This window comes from Phoxinus phoxinus (genome assembly GCF_949152265.1).
Source record: "Phoxinus phoxinus genome assembly, chromosome: 10".
NCBI lineage: Eukaryota > Metazoa > Chordata > Actinopteri > Cypriniformes > Leuciscidae > Phoxinus > Phoxinus phoxinus.
Window position 1 is genome coordinate 33,737,272 of NC_136885.1, and position 16,806 is coordinate 33,754,077.

The 16,806-nt window shown below is 37.7% G+C and overlaps 2 protein-coding genes across 3 annotated transcripts in view; both read left to right on the forward strand.

Annotated features, from left to right (window-relative positions):
- The first annotated feature begins 461 nt into the window (after positions 1-461).
- The window catches only part of LOC307005314 (leukocyte elastase inhibitor-like), a 31,098-nt gene continuing 14,753 nt past the window's right edge, over positions 462-16,806 (forward strand). Inside the window, exons 1-8 of one of the 2 annotated variants that reach the window (XM_079625353.1) lie at positions 462-579; positions 744-920; positions 1,473-1,628; positions 1,764-1,919; positions 2,033-2,150; positions 2,372-2,514; positions 2,619-2,786; positions 3,369-3,842. In XM_079625353.1, coding sequence (XP_079481479.1) covers positions 753-920; positions 1,473-1,628; positions 1,764-1,919; positions 2,033-2,150; positions 2,372-2,514; positions 2,619-2,786; positions 3,369-3,767 — 1,308 coding nt within the window. In that variant the 5' untranslated portion in view covers positions 462-579; positions 744-752 and the 3' untranslated portion in view covers positions 3,768-3,842. Of the gene's footprint in view, positions 580-743; positions 921-1,472; positions 1,629-1,763; positions 1,920-2,032; positions 2,151-2,371; positions 2,515-2,618; positions 2,787-3,368; positions 3,843-16,806 lie in introns of those variants that run through there. The other variant, XM_079625356.1, reaches the window with a different exon arrangement.
- On the forward strand, positions 10,682-15,346 carry LOC307005783 (uncharacterized protein). Its single transcript, XM_079626237.1, has 5 exons — positions 10,682-10,754; positions 10,843-10,941; positions 13,041-13,169; positions 13,396-13,500; positions 13,589-15,346. The coding sequence occupies exons 1-5, from the start codon at positions 10,706-10,708 to the stop codon at positions 13,810-13,812; spliced, it is 606 nt and encodes a 201-aa protein (XP_079482363.1). The 5' UTR covers positions 10,682-10,705; the 3' UTR covers positions 13,813-15,346.

Here is a 16,806-nt window from a genome sequence, read left to right on the forward strand (position 1 = left end):
TTAATTATGCATAATTTCTAATCAACTCAGATACAAAAAGTGTGAAATGATTACTTTTTTATGATAACTACACTCTAAAAATGCTGGGTTGTTTCAACCCAATTTTGGGTCAAATATGGACAAACCCAGCCATTGGGTTCAATTTTTACATTACATTTTAAACCCAACGTTTGGGTTTGTCCATATTTGACCCAAAATTGGGTTGAAACAACCCAGCATTTTTTAGACTGTATATGCAATGACAATTGAGCGGTCAGATAAAATGAACACAACCAATCTATACTTACTACTTTATGTTTTATGAACAGTACTAATGTTACAGCATTGGCTGTACCGGTGAGGATGTGCTATAGGCAATATTTTACAGACTGTATTGTACTGAAATGATAGCATGTCACTCAATTTGTCAGTGTAGGCTATATAAATGACAGAAACTGTTTCAGTCGTACAGAAGGGTTGGATTTGGATTAAAGCCTGGGCGTTTTAGGGTGAGGCATCATTTATTATAACGACACCCATAACCACAGATTCATTCTCCTCAGACACGCTGGGAAACTTCATTTCTGCTGACTACTCTAGGTAATGCTTTCAGTGGTGCTTTTATGTGTGCAATTTACCCGCATAGTAATTCTAAACATTTCATTGGTTAAAACAGATCTAATAGAAGTCGTTTGTGTGCCATGATGAAGAAGACATGTCCATCTTTACATCTGCTGTTATTCAAACTAATATTTCTTGCTCAGCTTGTGAAAATGGAGCATTTGTCTGCTGCAAACACACAGTTCTCCCTCAACCTGTTCAAGAAGATCAGCGGAGGAAACGCATCCGGAAATGTGTTCTACTCTCCTGTCAGCATCTCCTCGGCTCTGGCCATGGTGTCGCTCGGTGCAAGAGGAAACACAGCGGCTCAGATGATTAAGGTGATCTCACACTCATGTTGTATGTTTTCTGGTCAGTTGTTTTACCTTTAAACAAAAGGACAGATTTTTATACATGGAATGTATCAAACACTGATTATTAATATTTGTTGTGCTGAAATTCTGCATTCATTCGAATGGAATTCAAGCCAGGATTCTCGATTCCATTTAGAATGTTGCCACAATCCTGAACTGATGTGTGACTTTTCCTGTGATGATGAGACTTGTGCATGTAGAGACAAGACTAACATAATCTAATGTGGCAGTTTCACTTAAAGGCCAGAACACTGAAAAATAATGTCATTATGGGTTGGGCTGTTAGGGTTGTTACAGTTTCAGATGTGAATTAACAACGAAGTAATTAACAAATAATGTCTGTGTCATTTGAATTGAATAAAGATACCACCGTGTATGGAGTAAATCGAGGCTTGGATGTGTTTGATGCATCATGTTCAGTGTTTTAAACTATCTGAGCAGAGCATTCACAATAGATGTTGAAGTTATCAGAATAGTGAGGTTATCTTTGTTAATTCTACCCACAATAATGCTGTGCAGGTCTTGGGCTATAACAATCCTCCCAAACCCGACGGCGCGACTCCAGCACCTCATCAACCAACCCAAAAGCCCCAGATAAGATGTGGCACCAAGGGTCAACATGAACCCCCAATGACGCAACAAACCCAGAAGTTTGAGATACCTGCCGAACTCAAGGTTCAGAATGAGTATTTACATGAAACACTAATCTCATGACTTTATGTTTGTAATAACAGCTGTATTTGCTGTAGTGGTTTTTCGTCTGATCTTGCTATTTTTAATGCAGCTGATTGATATTGTTGATGCAAACAGAAATGTCCAACTCCGCCGGGACCTGGACAAAAAACTGAGGACCAAATTCATTCCAGCTTCAACAAGTTTATGAAAGAGCTGAACAAACCAGGAGTCCCGTATGCGTTGAGTCTTGCCAACCGCCTCTACGGAGAGCAATCCTACCAGTTTGTTGAGGTAAGACTCGGATCAAATAATCCTAGGTTTGCTCATGTTATTTAAGGACAATGTTCTGGAAATGTTCTCAGTTCTAATATCTTTTAAACCTCAATCGGTGTGTTATGTAACAGAAATTCCTCAATGACGCAAAAAGCTACTATGAAGCCGGACTGGAGAAGGTGGACTTCATAAACAAATCAGAGGCGGCTCGTGTCAACATCAACAAATGGGTGGAGACAAAAACACAAGGTGAAATCATGCATAAACTTATTCTCAATTTTAAACTTACTCTACACTCTTACAAATAAAAGTTATTTCATGTTTTTTACAGCACTTAAGGTTCAGCCAAAATGTCTTTTCAAGGGCCATGTTTGGCTTCATGGGTTCTTGAGTTGAGCTATATAGTTAAACTATCAAACCAACCAGTTGAAATCACTGCTCAAAGTGAACAATTTCCATTTGTATTTTAGAGAAGATCAAGGACTTGATGCCACAGGGAGCCATCGATGGGATGACAAAACTGGTTTTGGTGAACGCCATCTACTTCAAGGGAAACTGGGAGAAGAAATTCCCAAAGGAAGCCACCAGAGATGGGCAGTTTAAACTGAACAAGGTGGGATTTTTTGCTCTTGTTTTCTCTGCCGTATTTTAAATTGTTTGTGCACAACAGTCAGGAAATATGAGAGGATATAATGTGTTTCCATTGATAATTGGCAGAATCGAACAAAGCCAGTGAAGATGATGCATCAAAAGGCGCAGTTTCCTCTGGCCATCATCCCAGAGATCAACAGTCAGGTTCTGGAGCTGCCGTATGTCGGGAAGAATCTCAGTATGTTGATCATCCTTCCTAACGAGATGGAAGACGACACCACTGGCCTTCAGAAGGTGAGACAGCACAGATTCTGCTTGTAAACACTCTTAAAAATGGGCTCCTAGAGGGATGATTTTGCAGCGATGCAATGGAACAGCCATTTTGGGTTCTTTCAAGAACTATTTTTTTTTTCTCAGTGTGAATAATATTCTGTGAATATTAACCGTTTCCACTATAAATAACCTTTTGTGCAATGGAAAGGTTCCATGAATGCTTAAGGTTCTTCATGGTACCATCAGTGCAAATAATTAACTTATATTTTTAAGAATGTAGAGAAAACATTTTGGTTCCCCAAATAACCTTTCTGTGATCAGTTCTTAAAATAACATGTTTCTTCTTAGTGTGAAGTTAAAAATCTAAAGGACATTTTTTCCACAATAAAGAACCTTTCATGTTGAATGAAAAGGTGGATGTTAAAGGAACCATTGCTGCCAATAAAGAACATTTATTTTTAAGCATGTTTATGGAGTGTTGTTTCATTACTGGTTAATGGCAAATACATAAGTACTTTGTTTTCATGTTAGGTTCATATGGTTTTAAGAAACATTTATAATTTTTTTATGTAAAACATACATTAACATGACTGTCTTATCCAGATTGAAAAGGCACTGACCAACGAGAAGTTCATGCAGTGGACCAAACCCAGCAACATGCGTCAACAAGAGGTTGATGTATCTCTGCCCAGATTCAAGATGGAGGAAACCTACGACATGAAGAGTCTTCTGATCAGCATGGGCATGCAGGATGTTTTTGACGGGAGTAAGGTGAATCTTTCCGGCATGTCCTCCAACAAGGACCTGGTGGTGACGAAGGTGATCCATAAAGCCTTTGTTGAAGTCAACGAGGAAGGAACCGAAGCGGCTGCAGCCACCGGTGTCGTCATCGGAATACGTTCCTTTCCACAGATGTTTAACGCAGACCACCCGTTCCTTTTCTTCATCCGGCACAATCCCTCCAATGCCGTTCTGTTCTATGGACGCTTCTGTTCTCCTTGAAGATAGTGATGATTACATGATAATTGTAGATGACTGTTTTCCTATTATAAATAAAGTCAATAGAAAATAATTGAGTGAAATTGTCTATATGCATTTACTATATATATATATATAATCATGTAAGCTAAGTGTTTACACATTTACTTATTTACTTGCCATTTTAAAAATGGAAGTTATTGACACATAGACTTCAATAATTGTATAGACTTCGTTGCATATAGTGTTAAATGTCACGTGCATGCTCACAATTATATTTAATAAGAAAGTATATCATTCAATATTGATATAGCAACAATAATTATATGGAAGGAAGTGATAAAAGTTTATTTTGAAAAAAAAAAATTCAAAGCAGCTAAAGCCTTCCTTTACCCTCCATTTATATAATATATCAATAGTGATATCAAATTTGTCAATGTATGCAAATACTTTTTATAGTGGCAAAAGTATTGTGGAAGTTACTGATGCTAGCTGTCTGACACATTCTAACAAACATAAATGTGGAACACAATGAGAAAAAGTCTATGTTGCATGGAAAAGACTGTGTGCACCTACAGCGCCCTCTTGTGGCGCTAACAAATAAGTCATATTTGCTTTCTTTACCTGTAGAGGGAGTTCAAACCCAAACATAAATAGGTCCTACACATTAAACAGAAACATTTTTGTCTTGTTGCAGCCTTATGCTAAAATATATTTTAATTTTTTTTAACTTAATTTCTTCACACCAATGTACACTCCATACTCCATATACTTATGCAATTTAATTATTTAGCTTTTTGCTTTTTAATAAATTAGCAAATTGCTTAGTCATTCTGGGGTGTCGATTGATGTAAAAAAAAAAAGGGGGTATGAATACTTTTGCAAGGCACTGCATAAGTGAACTGTATCAAAAATAAGACCCACTGGTGAATGAAATACAAAAATAACCACTTAAACCAGAGATTCTCTTTTTTTGTGTGTCTCTTACCATTGGAAAAAGGCCTCAGCCTATCATATAATGGCATTGACGTCAGTTTTATGATAGTCAGTTATAGTTTACGTTACACAAAGTGTATTGTAGATTAGCACATTGGTCTTGTGAATAAATGTTCTATATTGGGTTTTATATCACTAGTAAACGTACAGTAGGTCTGCAGTGTTTGGATCATTATTAGGCATACACAGCAGTCATAAATCATAACAATTCAACTCTAATTAATTTGTTGAAACCTGTAAGCCATAGAGATAACACATCATTATTTTAATTATTTTTTCATTAAACAACAATATAATACAATATTTATAATTAAATGATTAACTTTCTCTTTATTCATTATATGCATTATATCAGCATCATAGTGCATGGCAGTCATAGTCATTCAAGTCTTATTATAATTGGTCAAACCTGATATCCAAAGAAAAAAATTTGACAATATACACAATATCACTCAATATTACTCAATTCCTATTATTAAATAGTACACAGTTGCTGGTGGTGGTAATGCCGTAAATGAGCCCTACCTGTCGCGACATTCCCAACTTTTTATCGAGGTAAAACCTACATATCCCAACGAAAGTATTGTTTAGTGTAAAACATGTTGAAGATTAGTGAATAGGCTGTTGATTCATTAAATGATAAGGTATTTCCTCACAAAAACTGTTTATTCAGCGTAGTGTAGCCTCTCCTCCATTGATATCCATTAAAAATATGGCTTCTTGTTTCCTTCTCTGCGTACCAACAAAGCCGGAGCGTTAGCTTTATCAGTTACGCTTTTATGGCTAAAGGTTTCAGGCTTGCCTTCCAGTGGCTTTACTTAAACCTTCTTCTTCCTTTACCAGCTTCTCTCCTGTTATGATGCAGTGGTCTTCACTCCCTGAATAGCTTGTTTGTGCAGTTCTGCCCATTACAAGAGAAACATGTCTTTCCATTGGTGTCGATAGACGGATCTACAGCAGTGAAGCAAGTTTTCATTATTTTATTTTATTTTCTGTACAAATACAAAATAAGCCTCCTGATTCTGCGTCGGCCAACAGAAACCTAGAAACGCCCCTGCAACTGCATATACAATATTTGTAACTTAAAAAAGTAATAATCAAATAAAGAGAGTTATAACAATATGTTAAGGAGTAGTACAATTTTACACAAAATCATTTCCTGACTCCTCAGCTTCCGGGGATGTCCCCACCAATCTGAAAATCAAACATACGCCTATGTGTGGAGGTGAGATTCGTCAGCGGCAGGGCGACCTGACCAAAACTCTGAATGAATCGCCTGTAAAAATTGACGAACACCAGACATTTCTGGACTGCCTTACGACTATCTGGGGTGGGCCAATCAAACTGCGTTTACCTTGGCAGGAGCCATTCAGATGCCTTTGGGCGATAGGAACGAAACCCAAGAAAGGAACCGACCGTGGGTGAAACTCTGACTTTTCCACCTCAGCAAACAGACAATTCTCTCACCTGACTTGCTGGACATGGTCGTGCGCGGTGTTAAAACACCCACAACCCCCACGGGTGCGACGCCCCTTGAAGTAAACAAATTAGGGATGGGACCGATACCAGCGTAATTCACGTATCGGATTTTGTGTGTGTGTGTGTAAGATGTTTACACTTGCACTTTTCTTATATTTCAAGACTCAAGTATTTGACATTTTGGGAATATAATAATAAATATTGACATGACAATCAACTTGAAACCCTTACAGGTGTATATTTGTTTTCAGAATGGGATTTTCCCTGTTAGCAGGATTTCCTGTTTTTCTGACTCCCTTTTCCTGACCTTATACTTACCTTAAGTTGCCTTTTGGGACATGCATGCATACATACGTACGTACGTACATATCATGCTTGCCTGTTGAGAGGAGTTTATTTCAGCATCATATAAAATAATGATAATGATAATAATAATATTAAAGCAAACACAGCTCTGGTATCGGAATAGTATCCGTATCGGCCAATATCCAAATTCAGGTATCGGGATCGGAAGTGAAAAAATGCGGATCAGTGCATCCCTAAAACAAATACAAACTGGTCAACCATGTCTCCGAGCACGTCGTTGACAAGTGCCTGGAAGACCGCCGGGGAGTTTGAGAGTCTGAAGGGCATAACCAAATATTCGAAGTGACCTATGGGGCATTAAAGGTGGTCTTCCATTCATCCCCCTCCCTAATCCGAACCAGGTGATAAGCATTGTATAATATTCGTAAATAATATGTATATGTAAAATAATATTTGCAACTTCGTAAAGAGCATCACTCCCTGCTAGAGTTCAAAAGCTGAAGACATCCACGGCAAAGGGTGGATATTCTTTACCGTGATATCATTCAGCCCCCGATAATCTATATAGGGACCCATCTTTCTTCCCCACAAAGAAGAACAGCGCCCCAGCCGGAGAGGAAGAAGGACATATTATGCCAGCAACAGAGAATCACTGAGGTATCTCTCCATGGCCTCCCTCTCAGGACCGGAGAGTGATTCAAGACACCCTTTAGGTGGAGAAGCAATAAATCTATCGCACAATCGTATACAGGCGGTGTGGAGGGAAAGATGAAGCTCGGGACTTAATGAAAATCGTTCTCAAGTCATGGCAAGCCTCCGGTACATCCGCCAAGTTCACCAGTTAAACCAGTTTGAAAGGTGAGCGCTGACCACTTCTTAAAGTTCCACTTGGTAAATCCCCGGTTCCACTTGACCAGGTGTCGAGGTGTCCATGAGCAAGACACCTAACCCCAGCTGCTCCCGACGAGCTGGATGGCGCCTTGCATGGCTGACACCGCCGTCGGTGTATGAATGGGTGAATGTGAGGCAAAATGTAAAGCGCTTTGGTGGCCATTGGGTCTGTGAAAGCGCTATATAAATGCAGTCCATTTACCATTTACCATTTAAAGGGACAAGCAGCAGACATGTGTCCTGCCTCCTTCTTCTGTGAGAGATCTGCAGCAATCATGCTCATTGTCCCACATGGCCGTTCCCCACTCTCTCAAGGTGGATGATGACGAAAGCCACCCTGGACTTCTCCGTGAAAAAGCAGGAAGGTTGTAGTGATAAAGTCAATGAGCACAGCGACAGAAATAAGTGACATGAATTTGGCTCACCGGAGTAAAGAGCAGGTGAATTAAGGCAAGGTCTGGAACGGCAGGGAATGGCCGCCTCTGTGTCAAGTAGAAGTGATGCATTGGGGGCCACGGGAGGGTTGTTCTGAAGCTGTTCGAGCTGCTAAGTAATCCCGGCTAGCTGACGTGACATCTCCGAGTCGGCCTGATGAGAAGCCGTAAGTTCTTCCTGCTGCTGTCCTAAAAGAATGCCCAGTTGAGCAATGGCTCGATGCAATTTGAGTTCATCCGCTGAGTCCATCTTGGTCAGTTGATTCTGCCAGGCCTTATATAAATGGAGGACTCAATTGCAGTGAGCAAACGTGATAAAGTTTATTACAAAACTTAAGAAACAAACGAGTTTCTTAAGAGTATGTAGAGTATGGTAACTCCCGTGTTCTCCGCACACACATCAGTGGACACAGATTGAGGAGACCACGAGAGGAAACCAAAGCAAGACAACCAACTGATGACGAGCCTGAGTCCAGCAAGTGATATCGCCTTGCTACAAACTCCTCTTCTTTAGGTCCTGAGCACAATTGTAACAAGCAGATAAGACACATAAATGAGAGCACAGACATGAAACATCCACGCGACACAGACTGTGATAAACTGACAACAAAGGGTAGACACAGCTGGGAATATATAGGATAAAGGGAACGAGCGACAGGTGTGGGAGATCTGCTTGTGATTGTGCGCACATTGCTCAAATCACGGGCTGCAGAAAATGACAGGACTATCAAAAACAAAAGAGAAGAACCGGTGACACCCTGACCCATGACAATGGCATCACCATCAATTTATTATAACACTAAATTTCAAGGTAACACTTTATTTTGATGGTCCCATTTGAACATTCTGTTGACTATAAGTAACTTTGCAACTACGTCAACTAACTCTCATTAGAGTATTAGTAGACTGTCTGTTTAATATCTGCTAACAGTTTATTGTGAAAATCCTCCAACACACATTCTACTGACTATAAGTCACTTTGTAACTACATGTCAACTTATTCTAATCCTAACCCTACCAGTCCACCAATACTCTACAATGAGAGTTAGTAGACATGTACACAACGTTAGTCAACAGAATGTGATAAAGGGACTATCAACATAAAATGAAATCGATTTCAATACTGGACTAACCAGTTTGTGTTACCACTGTTGAACTCATGCACTTGACATCTCTAATGGCTTTGAGAGATACTGAGAGAGCATTCAGTGCTTGAAGTGGGCTGCATTACAGGCACTTCTATACATTAACCTTCAGTGTACCGTCACGGATGTCATTTCTAACAAGAAATTACTATTGCAGTAATTAAACATTTGCTTAGTTATCACCAAAGCTCACTCTATTTTGCTGTAGATAATTAAACCATTACCCTGCCTCAGAAGTCTGTCCAAAATTAGTTTAGTGACGAACCTCTGTGCTCAAAAGCTGCCTGCAAAGTCATTTCCTATTAAGCAGCGAAGGCAAGCAGTCGGCTGCCTAAGTTTTCGGACAGAGCTTTTGTAGTTCTTTTGGTTTCCCTATCATTATTCCCTGATTGTTTGCACCTGTGTCTTGTTCATCTGGTTTTCTATGTGTATATAAGCCACACTGTTTGCTGTGTTAGTTTGTTCATGTTCTTGTCGCTTGGTTTCTGTTTGTCTTAAATATCCTTCACTTAGTTTCTTGTCCCTGCCTGCCTGCCTTTCTTGCTTCTGCGTGTTACAGAAACTTTTATACGGGAACTAAACTAAGATTTGCAGATCCATCTTTAATCAAGAGGTGAATGAAATGACGTGCCTGTTTCAGTGCTCATTTTATAGTGTGATAGTGCAACTTCCAAGATGAAATAGAGAGAGATTTTTGGATCAATTACCCTTTTAAAAACAAACAAACAAACAGTTTATTAGTTTATGTTTTAGATTAAGATCATTACTTGAACACATTAGCTTTAAACTGGTGAATAGCATGGCTTTACTGATCCACCAGCTAGACCAGCATCAAACCAGTACCACCACCAAAACCCACATGCCCACGTTCGCACATGCGCACTCTTCAAAAACGGTGCTTTAAATCTCTTGACAAACTAAAAGACGTAAATTACATTTGTATGTATTCTAAATAAAAGACATGAGTTGTCCTGAATGTCAGCTTGCTTATTTTGCTCAAGATATGGATGTATTAAGGCTATGTTTACACGGAAACGATCTGAAGAGTCAAGTGTGGGCCGGATCTGGGTTGTTTAAACAGGATGTTTAATGTGTTTAGGTGTAGGTCATACCTAAATATTTTAGGTAGTTGCAACAATAGGCCTTATTCGCAAACACCGGAAGTAGCTAACCGCGGCCATATTGTTGACATGACATCTGTCCTGCCCGTAGCCGCACGCAGATTTTAGTTGAGGGGAGCCGTAGCCTAATGGCTTCATCTCGTCGGTATCAAGAGAAGATGAGCTTGATTGGCGTGGACCCATATCAAATAGACCCAATAGCCTTAAGTAAAGATTGCCAGCCGTAACTTATCCGGATATTTATTCAGAGCTGCCAACTCTCACGCATTCACCGTGAAGCACACTTTTCACACGCTATCTACTTTTTTGTTCTACAGAAGAAAGAAAGTTAGGCTATGCAGATTTTGTATAACATGAGGGTGAATAAAAGATTAATTTTTGGGTAAACTGTCACTTTAAGAAGGTTGGAAATGTATAATTTTCTTATTCAACCTTCATTTATCATTAACTGGCAAGTCAATAATGTAAGCTGATATTTCTGTTTCAAGAAATGTCTGACTTTCATTTTCTCATTAAGACCCTCCCCTTCTGATAAGCTATAAAAGGAGCACTGAAACAGAAACGTTATTTCATTCATCTCCTGAGCAAAGATGGATCTGCAAATCTCCGTTTTTCTGCTGTTCATTATTTTCACTGCAGGTACAAAGAGAAATCGTGTTTGTAATGTTTTTAAGTGCAAATGCAGATCATTTGTGTCTTTCACTTTCTCTCTGTTTTATTACTAAAGGACACTCTCTCAGCTGTTACAGTACTTGTGCAAATCAAACGGTAGAAACATGCACCATTGCAACTTATCAGTGTTCGAGTACATACGTGTCAAAAAAGGGTAAGTCCAGTTTGATGGATTCAAATGTATAAATTACTGGTATTCACTGGTGAAACAGTGGAAATTTAACTTGTCACATGTATCTGGTGGCATAATTTAAAAAAAACATCTATTTGAATATGCTATACTGTTTTTAAATTGCTTTGGTATCAGATGCAGTATTTATGTATGTTTAAATTAGAAAAAATCTAAATTTATAATATATTTATATAATATATTTACAATACTTTAAAAAATATTGTAATTTTATCTGTAAGAGTCTGTAAAATGCTACAGATTTTTTTAAAAATTTGTTTTACAGTAAGTTCCCTTTACTGTTCATTTATAGCTCTCATACTGTAATCTTTACTGTAATATACTGCAATAATCCCAGTTAACTAATTTAATTTGGGGAAACTAATTGCTCTAAATCATTAAGTTTTAAAACTAATATGTATACGGTGTTAGTACTGAATAAAAAATAATGTCTTGCTGTATATATTTATAAATATACACAAATAATAATTAAAATAAACACGTAATGTGTAATCTTGTGCAGTTCATCATAGCTAATTACAGCACACATGCATGTGTTAAACATCATTAGCAAATAAATGATCACTGCATCAACACAGTCACTGCCTTTAAATAAAGCAACATGCAGCAAAGCTTCAGTGTTTCTCGGCTCATACCCAACCTAACCACAGGCTCTACTTTTCAGCACAGAGGTGAACCACAGAACTCAGACAACTGAAACCCTTTAAATCCCAACAGAGCATTAAACACTAGATCTACACATTTAGACAGGGATTTGCGGAGAGTTCCTCAGGGGCAGGGGCTCAAATTTAAAAGAGGTGCATATATATATACATTATATTATATAGAGTATTATAAGTATAAGCATATAAGTATAATAAGTAGCCTACCGGCCAAAGGTTCGGTCACTACTATTTTTCAAGGCTGCATTTATTGTGAAATATTATTACAATTTGAAATAATTGTTTTCTATTATAATATACTTATAACCTTTGATACTTTTTTTCAGGATTCTTAGTTAAAAAAAAGAACAGCATCTTAAAATAGAAATATTTTTTTACCAATATACACTACCGTTCAAATATATATATTTTTTTTAAAGAAATTAATACTTTTATTCATGTGTTAAATTGATTTTACAATTTACAATAAAGACTTAAAATTATTTATATTTTAATTTAATGTTGTTCTATTTAACTTTTTACAAAATTTTATGTTTCCAACATTGATAATTAATTAGCATATTAGAATGATTTCTGAAGAATCATGTGACACTAAAGACTGGAGTTATGGCTGTTGAAAATCCAGCTTTGCATCACAAAAATAAATTATATATTTTTATATGAATTCAAATATATTATTTAGCCTATATTATCCCTGTAAAAGTATATTTAAATAGAAAACTATTCTTTTAAATTGTAATAATGTTTTCTGTATTTTTGATCAAATAAATGCAGGCTTGTTGCGCATAAGAGACTTAAAAAAATAAAATAAAAAGTAGTGTCCAAATTTTTGACCAGTAGTGCTCTATATTTACTTTTATACTATTGCTGCATAATTATCTATGCTAGCATAATTATGTTTACTGCGTAGTAAATGGTGTATCAATATAGACAAAATACAAGTGACTTGTATTTACCTACTTACCATTAATGCTACGTTTGGTTTGGTACTGGTTTTGTGCAGTGCTTTGTATTCAATTAACATCCTTTGTTTCAACGACGCAGATTCAGATCGCTTCATAAATTCGTCTGTCTGTCCATGTAACTTTCAAACGATTTATGAATGACCAGAAAATTACCGCTCCACTTCACATTGTCCAATGAAATTTGAACTTGTTGTGGCAGATGACGATTGTTCGGTTGTTATGATGTTGTTTCATCTTTACCACCAGTTATTATGGTAGATGTGAGTTTATGACAATAGTACAAAATATATATTAGTAGCAACATGGCCTTGCTAGTTCAGCAGAAAATGGTTGTTGTTTTTTACAGTGTATATATAAATAAATTTTCCAGCAAAATAATGTGCAGTTATTATAATATTATAATAATGTGTCTTTCCTGTATTATTCATGTTTTTAGGTATTTCTTTACCGGTGATTACGAAAGGTTGTGATCTTACCTGTCAGAATCTGTCCATTAACTTCGGCATCGAAAAAGTGACTACTTACTGCTGTAACACAGACCGGTGTAATGCCCAAGATGTTCCAGGTTTGTGCTTTCCTACGCAAATTACTTGTTTAAATGATCTTCTTTAAAGTCAACACTAAAGTTCTTCCAAACGGCATTCAATCAGGGAATAAAATGCGTGTCTTGTTTGCCTTGTATTGATTGAATGGAGCAGGCAGCTAATGGGTGCTGTTTCTACAGATATATGTTGTATTTTGTATACAATAAAAGAATCTTCCCCCCCCCCCCCACCCCCTGTTTTCTGTAGATGCCTTTAACATCACCAATGGAAAGCAATGTTTCTCTTGTGATGGGCAGAACTGCACAAACATAATAAACTGTACAGGGAGTGAAGATCGCTGTATAGATAGAGGTGAGAATCTGGAAAAGGATGAACATTGGAAGAATAAAGAAGACCAGTAAAGCTAAAAGACTAACCTTTGTTTCTTTCTTTTCATCAGGAACTGTTGGAAACGGGTCAGTTGTTGTAAAAGGCTGTGCCTCTAAATCTTATTGTGATTCCATAGCATTGGTTAGTAATGTTACAGTCATCAGATGTTGTGAGGGGAACCTGTGTAATGGTAATTACAGTGTCACTAACTCCACGTATAGCGATGCTAACAGTGTCACCCTGAGCTTCCTGTTCTTCTGCTGTTCTCTGCTCTCCTACTTCCTGCTGCACTGAATCCAGCAACTCTTCAGATTATACAATGCAAATTTTCTCTTAACTAGATTTGGTGTTCTGATGTTACATTTTTATTACATTGAAATAAAAAATTAGTTGGACAAAATAATATAGACACCCATTATCATAGGGGTTGATATCTTTTGTGTAGGCTACAGTTAAAAAACAACAAAAACATGGAATTATCTTTTTTTGTTTTTTTTTGTTTAAATTCTCTAGTTTGTATATCAGTGTAGTATAAGTGGGTTTCGGCAGTGTTTAGTACAAGCCCAAAAAAGGGCAAATCATCAAAGAGCATCTGTAACCTTAACCGCCCAATTGTGTGTTTTAAAAACAGTCTTTATGATTATGGTGACACAAGTGTTCACAGTTATTGTGTGTTTTTAATGAGAATAAATAGTTTTTAAAGGGAAATTTCACCCCAAAATTAAAATTCTGTCATAATTTACTCACCGTCATGTTGTTTCAAACCTGTACGAGTTTCTTTCTTCTGTTGAACAGAAAAGAAGATATTTTATAGAATATAGGTAACCAGACAGTTGACGATAGCATTGACTTCCATAGTATTGTTTTTCTACTACGGAAGTCAATTATTTTTGTAAGCCCGACTCAATCGACCCAATGGAGGCATTCGATCAGCGGGGGAAGGTCTCTGCGCGTTACTGTCTTTCCTCGTGGCAAAGTAATTTAATTAAATGAAAAAAAAAATATTTCGTATTACCTCGTTATTTCATCTGACTCCATAAATGAAAAGGTTTTAATGTGCATCATTAAATGTGAGCGAATGTTTGACTATTCTTTTTAACTCTTTACTGAAAATGAATACAGAATCACGCCCTGAACCCCTAAATACTCAGACCAAGGCAGAAACCTCTTTTCAAATGTAAACATGTTAACAATGGGAATTTGCATTCACAGTTTGCACCTTTTGTGAGCAGAATGCCATTTGCCTGGAAGACACACCCTCCTGTGTGCAAGATATTACTAAACTCTTAAGAACTTTATTACCTTTTAGTTTACTTCTTTGGGAATGAGATATCTGTACCAGTCGCACTGAGACATTTCAAATGATACCAAACATGTATAATACTATATGATAATTATTTACATTTAAACCAGGAGGGAAGAGGGAAAGAGATGTATTCTGAGGTGAGGCTTTCGTCTCAAATGGTGATGCCACTGGTAGAGAGTAATACTGGAATTAGTGAGCTAAAGTCAGTCACACCACCTTTACTTTCTTCCAAATAGCACACATTGCATTCATAATATTATAAATACAGGCTTATAGTTCCTGCACATTTTTGTTTTTCTTTTGTGAAATTATGTGAAATGGCTAATAAATAAAAATAGATAATACAAAATGATTATGTGGTCACCAAGGTGAATTGGTTTAGTCTTGACTTCTGGTCGTGACTCGTGAGTGACAGTGTTGGGGGGATGGGAAATCTGTTGATTGTGAAGAATTTGTAAAATTCAGAAATATAAGTTTCTCTTTCACTTATGTTGTTATAAGAAAATATAACTGTTCGTGCAGAATTTTGTGATTTTTTTTTTGGTGGAGCGCTCGAAGGGGTTCTCGCCCAGGGTGTAATTCAATGTAGAACCACTGATGCTAACTTTACAACAAAGAGTTCAAATGTTAATTTCCAGAAAGGTTCTTTGTCTTCTCAGGGAGTGGTCATTTCTCACTGCCCGACATTTTCAAATTTTTCAAGTCTTACACTACCATTAACTGTTTGATTACCAACATTCTTTAACATGCTGAATGGATCTGTATATCTGTGCTGGAAGGTTAGACTAAGCTGGTTTAGTGTTCTGTTGGCATCTCCATGAGGTCCTGTTTGGTATTACAGCTTGACTTGTAGTTACACACACACACATATATATATATTACTTGTAACATTTAGTTTTTCCTTTTTGCTGTTGCACTGAATACATAAATTGTCTATCTATCTATCTTATCTATCTATCTATCTATCTATCTATCTATCTATCTATCTATCTATCTATCTATCTATCTATCTATCTATCTATCTATCTATCTATCTATCTATCATACATATATTACCTAGCCTAATAAATAAATAAATACATAATCACATAAATTATTCAACGCATTCTCAGTTCTAGGGCGTCATATACTGACAGTTTTGACATTTCGTCTACATCCAACGCACATGGCACCCTATAGCGTCAATTTGACATGCACAGAGCTTTGTTCGGTTATGGTTGGGTTTAGGTCTGGGGTAGGGTTAGGGTTAGACCGCTAGGAGGCGCCTTCTGGCCCATATCTATCTGCGTCTCATATTGATGCTAAAGGGTGCCATGTGCGTTGGATGTAGACGATATGTCAAAAGCGTCAGTATATGACGCCTTGGGATGAGATTGGGCTGATTACACTTGGGTTATATTTATATTATATAATTATATCACATATGAAGGTATTTCATGATACAGATATGCACAAAACATGACCTGGTTCTCTTACGAGAGTACTCTCGTACTGCGTAATTTATTCCGCTAGGGGGAAAACTCTTTTCCACAAGTAATTGAAGCCAAAAATTATCCTTAATTTTGAAATAATGCAAAACGCGCTGCGGCAGCATGCTGACATTGGCAAGACAGCTCGCGCGCCTATTGGCTGTCCTGCGGCAACTGCAGCAGCCTATCGAGAGAGGCCTCTCGTGACATGAGATCCAATGGGGGCGCTTCGTGCCCACTACGTCATGTCCCGCCGAAACAGGCGTGGCCTAGGCCTATAAATATAGCTCGACAGGCTGATATACTCTGATTTTCATCTCTTCAAGCGAAGCTCTCGCATCGCTGGATCCTGAGAGGAAGAAGCCGCGCCGTCTGAAAAAGCCTTCTGCGGGACGAGCCTTTGCATCTGAAGCCACTGGTTGACAACTCGCCACCTTCAGTCGCCGTTCCTGCTACGCTAACCGGCGTATTATATCCTTTTTCTCTACTAGAGTGTGTGCTTGCCGCTGCGAC